Here is an 8,423-nt window from a genome sequence, read left to right as displayed (position 1 = left end):
TACTGTTTAGAAAAACGCTTGTTAGCGACTGAAAAAAACTGTAATAACGTGAGGGTCCAGTCCATAGTGGAGCCAGCAGGGGTCATCTTGAATGGAGACAAGTCAGCAGCGCAGAGACGTCCCCAACTGATGCACAGAGGAGTAGTCCGACCCCGGGTGCCGACTTTGAACAGCTAGCTCCTCGTCTGTGGTCACCTGATAACCTCTCCACGCAGGAGAGGAGGGCAGAGCAGAGAAGAAAAGAGACGCCAGATCAACTGGTTAGAGTTGGATAATAATATTCCAAACAAAAGGCGATGGGGAAAAAGTGCACACCATAAAAATACAGTCCACAATGGAGCTTCCAGCGGTTGGCGAGGGGACGGCCAGGACACTCTGGGAATTGTTTGCCCACAGAAGATAAAGACTCAACCTCTGGAGAAAAGATGAAACAAAAATAGAGATTAGTGTAAAAACAATTCAATATTGACCTGTGGAAGAATCGTGGAAGCTAGTTATGGGACAGGACTGCCTTAGCCCTGCTTAAATAACCCAGTGACAAATTAGGATCAGGTGTGTCCAATTAGGCCGTCCCCCACCGAGAAAGGAAGCATGGAGGAATAGAAACAACAGCAGGGACAAAATACTGGGGAAGGCAGTAGAGCACCGTACTCTTCCAGGTCGACAAAGTATTGAAGATCCCTGCCCCTTCTCCTCACGTTTGAAAAGGTCTTGACGGTAAATGCAGCAATAAGCCTGGGTGGCGGGAGAAGAACTTCAGAGCTCATGGGGCTCTGCGGCAACGGGCTCGAGAAGGGGATGTATCCTGGGTCAATCTGGAAGACGTAAAGGGAAGCGGGTTTGATGACTCTCAATGGGATAAGGACCTATGAATCTTTGCCCAAGCATTTTAGATTCCACATGAAGAGGTATATCGCGTGATGACAACCACACCTTTTGGTCAGGCTTGTATTCCGATGCTGTGCTTCGGTGGCGTTAGGCAAGGCACTGGTTGCATGACAGAGCAGCCTGAGTGTTACACCGTGCATGGCGCAGGTGGACAGCCACAGATGGAGCGGCAACTTCCGTCTCCAGTAAAGGAAAGGCGGGCGGTAGGTTTCCATAGGCAGAGTGAGACGGTGACATTCCAGCGGGGTATTATGGCCGTCACCAATCCATGGTAGGTTGTTAGCCCAGCAGACTGGCTGCTGGTGGCAAAAGCAGCAAATAGCCTCTTCCAGATCCTGATTTGCCCGGTCAGTCTGATCATAGGTCTGAGGGTGGAAGCCCGAGGAGAGGTTTTGCGATGCCCCCAGAAACCTACATAATGCCTTCCAGACTGTTGTGGTCAGAGATTAATGCGGCAATCATATGGTCTGTGTGGAGGTAATGACAAAGCTCAGACAATTGGCTTAATGCTATAGATAATTCGATGTAGGTTGGAGCTGTGCTGTTAGATTTTAGTGCTGCTTTTGACGTGATTGACCACTCTCTTTTAATTGAGAAACTTAAATGTTATGGTTTTAATACTTCGGCTTTAATGTGGGCACAGAGTTATTTGTCCTCAAGATCACAACAGGTGTATCTTAATGGCAGCTTGTCTAATAGCAGAAGTTTGGATTGTGGTGTTCCACAGGGAAGTTGCCTGGGACCTTTACTTTTTTCTATATTCACCAATGATTTACCTTGGGCTACCGGGCGAGCCAAATTGGTTCTTAATGCTGATGATGCAACCTTATATCATGCACTTAATGTAGTATTGAGTGAGGAACTAAAAGCTGTGCATGACTGGACAGTATGTAACAGACTTGTCCTTAACATCTCAAAACCAAAAAGTATTGTATTGGGGACTAGGCAAGGGTTATCTTGTGACCCAAAGTTGGATCTGAGGCTAGGTATTTCAACAGTTCAACAGGTCAGAAGTGCCAAGCTCCTTGGAGTGACGCTGGACTGCACTCTATCCTGGTCAAATCATATCAGTGATATAGTTACAAAGGCTGTTGGTATTTCCAGGAAATGCGCTGCTTTAGTTGATCCACCTCTTCTTTGTCAGATTGTTAAGAGTTTAGTCTTGTGTCATATTGACTATTGTTCTACAGTCTGGGCGTCTGCTGCAAGATCAGTAAGCTCCAGATTGTCCAGAATAGGGCAGCAAGGCTGGTTCTGGGTTGTCCACTAGGAACCAATGTTAACCAAATGCATGCTTCTATTTCCTGGCTAACAGTGCAGAACAGGTTGTCAGCTAATACTCTAATATTGTTCAAATCAGTAACCGGTAGTAAAACTCATGCTTTTCTCATGGCCCAAATAGTTCACAGTAGCACTATACAAAATCATAATACCAGGGCGTCTAGTGAGGGACATTTTGTACTCCCTCGTCCCAGGAAGAATGCTTTGCGGAAATCTTTTATTTATAGATCTGTACCGCTCTGGAGTAACCTGCCTCAAATTCTCACCGGCATTGAAAGTAAACAGGTTTTTAAAAAGAAAGTAATATTTTATCTGAGTCTTTAAAGGCCTACTGAAACCCACTACTACCGACCACGCAGTCTGATAGTTTATATATCAATGATGAAATCTTAACATTATAACACATGCCAATACGGCCGGGTTAACTTATAAAGTGACATTTTAAATTTGCCGCTAAACTTCCGGTTCGAAACGCCTCTGAGGATGCCGTATGCGCGTGACGTAACCCGGGGAACACGGATATGCCTTCCACATTGAAGCTAATACGAAAAAGCTCTGTTTTCATTTCATAATTCCACAGTATTCTGGACATCTGTGTTCGTGAATCTGTTGCAATCATGTTCATTGCATTATGGAGAAGGAAGCTGAGCAAGCAAAGAAGAAAGTTGTCGGTGCGAAATGGACGTATTTTTCGAACGTAGTCAGCAACAACAGTACACAGCCGGCGCTTCTTTGTTTACATTCCCGGAAGATGCAGTCAAGATGGAAGAACTCGGATAACAGAGACTCTAACCAGGAGGACTTTTGACTTCGATACACAGACGCCTGTAGAGAACTGGGACAACACAGACTCTTACCAGGATTACTTTGATTTGGATGACAAAGACGCAGACGTGCTACTGTGAGTATGCAGCTTTGGCTTCTAAACATTTGATCGCTTGACCGTATGTGCGCAACTTTTTTTTGCGTATGTACGTAACTTTTTTAAAATATATAAGCTTTATGAACCTTGGGTTAGGTGAACGGTCTTTTGGGCTGAGTGATTGTGTGTGTTGATCAGGTGTTTGAATTGTATTGGCGTGTTCTATGGAGCTAGGAGCTAGCAGAGGAGCTAGGAGCTAGCATAACAAACACACAGGTGTTTTTATGCAGGATTAATTTGTGGCATATTAAATATAAGCCTGGTTGTGTTGTGGCTAATAGAGTATATATATGTCTTGTGTTTATTTACTGTTGTAGTCATTCCCAGCTGAATATCAGGTCACCCCCGGCTCTCACAGCATCTTCCCTATCTGAATCGCTTCAACTCCCCACTAGTCCTTCACTTGCACTTTACTCATCCACAAATCTTTCATCCTCGCTCAAATTAATGGGGAAATTGTCGCTTTCTCGGTCCGAATCTCTCTCACTTCATGCGGCCATCATTGTAAACAATAGGGAACTTTGCGTATATGTTCAACTGACTACGTCACGCTACTTCCGGTAGGTGCAAGCCTTTTTTTTTATCAGATACCAAAAGTTGCAATCTTTATCGTCGTTGTTCCATACTAAATCCTTTCAGCAAAAATATGGCAATATCGCGAAATGATCAAGTATGACACATAGAATAGATCTGCTATCCCCGTTTAAGTAAAAAAAAATCATTCCAGTAGGCCTTTAAATTAGTTTGCTTGTTGATGATTGTGTTTGGTTTTACATTGTGTAGTTATATTTATATGGTAATTATTATTCTGTGACTAAATTGTTTGCTTGTTTTCTTATTGATGCTTTTATTTTTTTTTTCTGTATTGTGTAGTTATAATTATATGCTTTTACTTGTAATTGTATTGAGTTTAGACTAGTGGGTTGTTGTGGCAACCAGCTAATGGGGATCTTTAATAAAAATCAAAATCAAAATCAGTCCTTGCTAAATACATCCCGTAGGTCGTGATCAGGGACAAGTCTATCACTTCCAGAATTTCACTACGGCATCGCGCTGATCGAGGGCATCCGGAGCTGAGACACACGCAGCAGATCGTTGCCTCCAGATTTTGTCTGTTGGTTTGTAAATGGTAGCCTGAGGATAGGCAGCCAGATGCCCCCCACAATGCTTTGTAGAGTTCCTTCCAGACATGCAAGGCGGGGCCCCTGTCGTAAACCACATCCACAGGAATGTCGTGCAGCCAGAACACATGCTGGATCAGGTCGACGGTGTTGGGCAGAGCGACACATTTGACAGAATTACCATGAGATGGCGGAAGTCTTTTAATAAAGTCCAAACCCATGTAAAAATGTTTAGGTTTCAGCTAGAAAAAAGGAGACCTTGGTGGAAGGTGTTGTGTATTATTTACCTAAGATAGCACAATATCCTTAAAATATTGTGTGCCAGCCCATTAAGGTCACAGCGTTTCTCAGACGTGTTATTCAGTTGAAAAGGAGACCCACTAATTATTCCTAGATTTAGCTGTCCTGTTGGGCCAAAAAGGCCCAGGAGTAGAGGGAGGAATGCAGAAACTCAAATTTAGTGAGAGAATATAAACATCGCAACAAATCAGAGATGGTGCTCATTAGGGGTGTGGGAAAAAATAGATTTGAATTCGAATCACGATTCTCACGTTGTCGCGATTCAGAATCGATTCTCATTTTTTTTTTAAATCGATTTTTTAAAATTAATTAATTAATTTATTTTTTCATTTATTTTTTTTATTTTATTTTATTTTATTTTTTTTAAATGAATCAATCCAACAAAACAATATACAGCAATACCATAACAATGCAATCCAATTCCAAACCCAAACTTGACCCAGCAACATTTAGAACTGCAATAAACAGAGCAATTAAGAGGACACACAATCACGACACAGAACAAACCAAAAGTAGTGAAACAAAAATGAATATTATCAACAACAGTATCAATATTAGTTACAATTTCAACATAGCAGTGATTAAAAATCCCTCATTGACATTATCATTAGACATTTATGAAAAAAAATTAAAAATAACAATAGTGTCACAGTGGCTTACACTTGCGCATCTCATAAGCTTGACAACACACTGTGTCCAATATTTTCACAAAGGTAAAATAAGTCATATTTTTGGTTCATTTAATAGTTAAAACAAATTTACATTATTGCAATCAGTTGATAAAACATTGTCCTTTACAATTATAAAAGCTTTTTACAAAAATCTACTACTCTGCTTGCATGTCAGCAGACTGGGGTAGATCCTGCTGAAATCCTATGTATTGAATGAATAGAGAATTGTTTTGAATCGGGAAAATATCGTTTTTGAATCGAGGATCGCGTTGAATCGAAAAAAAAATCAATTTTGAATCAAATCGTGACCCCAAGAAATGATATTGAATCGAATCGTGGGACACTGATCTAACATGCCAGAGGCTGTTCACCTTGAAGACCTGCTGCGGATATGGGTACGGCCTGGCGCGAGATTTACACCTTCTCTCGTGACCCCAAGAAACGATATTGAATCGAATCGTGGACACCCAAAGATTCGCAGCCCTAGTGCTCATGGTTGGAGATTGGGATCGAGGGTCAGAGGTCTCCCGACTCAAGAGTTTTGGGGCTCACGCTAGGGCTGGGCGATGTGGCCTTTTATTAATATCTCGATATTTTTAGGCCATGTAACGATACACGATATATATCTCGATATTTTGCCTTAGCCTTGAATTAACACTTGATGCATATAATCACAGCAGTATGATGATTCTATGTGTCTACGATAAAACATTCTTGTTCATACTACATTAATATATGCTCATTTTAAACTTTCATGCAGCGAGAGAAATCACAACTAAGTCAATTTACCAAAAGTGTATTTACTAAACAGTTATTAAGCAGTGGCACAAACATTCATGTCATTTTAAAACAGAAAGTGCAAGATTGTCAGAGACATTTTAAAACAAGCTATGAGTGCACTTTTGTGCATGACGTCACTAAGATGACATATCAAAACAACACTAAATTAAAGTGCACTTTTTGTACAGAATGCCACTACAATAGTAAAAACAAATAAAGTGCACTTTTGTGCATGATGTCACACAAGATATTTCAATAACTGTCAAGAAAAATGAGCTGCATAATAGGAAATCAAATAGTGTATGTCCTTCACTATGTGGTAGGTTCCTGCGGACGTTATCTCCTTCTGTTGTTGACTACTTTTTTCATACGGTGTTGATGTGGAAATTGTTGCGTCGGCATTTTGTTGGGTGGCACCGGCCGGAGATGTTGACATGCGGAGTTTCAAGCACTCCTCATTCTCTAGCGGGTGACTTTTCAAATGATGCTACAAATTAGTACTGCTGCTACTTTTTGTAGCAACGCTTTTGCCGCATACTTGACATAATACGGTTGTCTGTTCAACATCTTACCGCTTGAAGCCAAACCACCGCCAGACGATGGACCCCCTGCTGTTTTTCTTGGGAATTAATTCTTTATATTTAATAATGATACTTGTAAAAAAACTTAGTTTATTAGTCGTCATGGAGGCAAGGATTAGTGATTTAGAAGTAGATAAAACACTGTGGATGGATGTTAGCTGCTAGTTAGCTAGCCATGATTTAAAAAACCTCTTCCTGAGGGCGTTTCAGTGTTATAACTTCACCTTTATCTTTACTTTTTACACCAAAATGCGTCCATTCTCCCTTTTCTGTCTACACACTGTGTCTGCTTGTAAGTACTCCGTGTGTGTGCACTGCCGAACATGCTCATTTGCTCGTAAACCAGCAATGTCACCATGTGACGACGACGCGCCGTCATGCCTGTTAAAAAATAAAATAAAAAATATGGCGAACCGGTACTTTTCAAACAGAGTATAGTACCGTTTTTTATTCATTAGTACTGCGATACTATACTAATACCGGTATACCGTACAACCCTAGTGTAAATATTGCAACTTTTCCTCGTTCCATTTCACAATGTTTGCTCTTTTATTACACTGTAGTGTTTTTCCAGTAACAGTATTTGTAGAATGTGCTGTGGGCCGTTACAAACATTGCAGATTGCTGCGTCACAACTAGAAACACAATATTAATTCTTCATTTCCCCTCGGGATTATTCAAGTATTTCTGATTCTGATTCTGAATAAAATCCATAGCAATGTTTCTATAAAAACGTCTTTGATCCAAGGTTCATTGTCCTGAATGGACTACCTCTCAATAGACGTTCATATACTTGTATTTTCTTTGTGGATAGCAGCAGTAAAAAACAAAACAAAAACAAAACTATATATATATTTTTGAGATATATTTTTTTAATGAATAAAATTTTGTGATATTGTGTTGCATTTTCCAGCTGAGGGAGGAGCGAGTGGAGATGACACTCCCTGCAAAGTGAGTGGAGATGACACTCCCTGCAAGGTGTGTGGAGATGACACTCCCTGCAACGTGGCAGCAGGACAGCCAGCACAGACCTGCACACTGCAGTAGAAGACCTGGAACAACTTTGTGTACGCCTGTGACAAGTGTGTCAAAGAAAAATAACTATTATTGACATTACACTATTTCCACATAAGGCTAGCAGACAAAAAAGTTAAAAACAATTTTTTTTTAAAAACTCAGCTGCATGCCAATAGTCCTTATATTACATAAATATTATAAATGAGCATTAATCCACTAAACTGTACTTCAAACATGCTATATTGTACGGAGCCCCTAAAGGGACATGGGAATTTTTTTTTTTTTAGACATGTATCTCGTGGCCACAAGAAAGTATCTCGTGGCCACGAGAAAGTATCTCGTGGCCACGAGAAACTTTCTCGTGGCCACGAGAAACTTTTTATAAAAAAAAAAAAAAAAATAAAAAAAAATTAATTTTTTTTTTTTTTTTTTTTTTTAATAAAAAGTTTCTCGTGGCCACGAGAAACTTTCTCGTGGCCACGAGAAACTTTCTCGTGGCCACGAGAAAGCATTGGATGCGTGCTGATGGTTTAGTGTGTGTTAAAATGGCAGTTTAGGAGTTAATATGGCTGTATTTCCAGATAGGACTTTCCCCCATGTGTGTTGTGGCAAAATGTGAATGCTTGATTAGTAGGTGTGAGACAAACACTTTATCTTCCTGGTTATTGTAACGCTACGTGTTTGACATTATTTAAGACGTTATCATGCCCCGGAAAGGACAGTTTTCCTCTTCTGTGGCTGTGGGGGTGGGCGTGGCTTGCGGACCTGCAGCGAAGCGGAGTGTGTCAGTTAGTCCCATGTTGATGTGATCAAACTTATTTCTTGCTTGGAAGATACACACACAATTGTAACTGTTATTTCT

At 40.7% G+C, this 8,423-nt stretch overlaps 1 protein-coding gene across 1 annotated transcript in view; it reads left to right on the top strand.

Annotated features, from left to right (window-relative positions):
• The window catches only part of LOC133631902 (Golgi-associated plant pathogenesis-related protein 1-like), a 12,058-nt gene extending 4,379 nt beyond the window's left edge, over nucleotides 1-7,679 (top strand). Inside the window, exon 5 of the mRNA XM_062024083.1 lies at nucleotides 7,458-7,679. Coding sequence (XP_061880067.1) covers nucleotides 7,458-7,591 — 134 coding nt within the window. The 3' untranslated portion in view covers nucleotides 7,592-7,679. The remainder of the gene's footprint in view (nucleotides 1-7,457) is intronic.
• The last annotated feature ends 744 nt before the right edge of the window (nucleotides 7,680-8,423 follow it).

This window comes from Entelurus aequoreus, linkage group LG17, assembly GCF_033978785.1.
Source record: "Entelurus aequoreus isolate RoL-2023_Sb linkage group LG17, RoL_Eaeq_v1.1, whole genome shotgun sequence".
Taxonomy (NCBI): domain Eukaryota; kingdom Metazoa; phylum Chordata; class Actinopteri; order Syngnathiformes; family Syngnathidae; genus Entelurus; species Entelurus aequoreus.
Note: the sequence above shows the minus strand (reverse complement) of the source record. Positions and strands in the feature narration are given on the sequence as shown.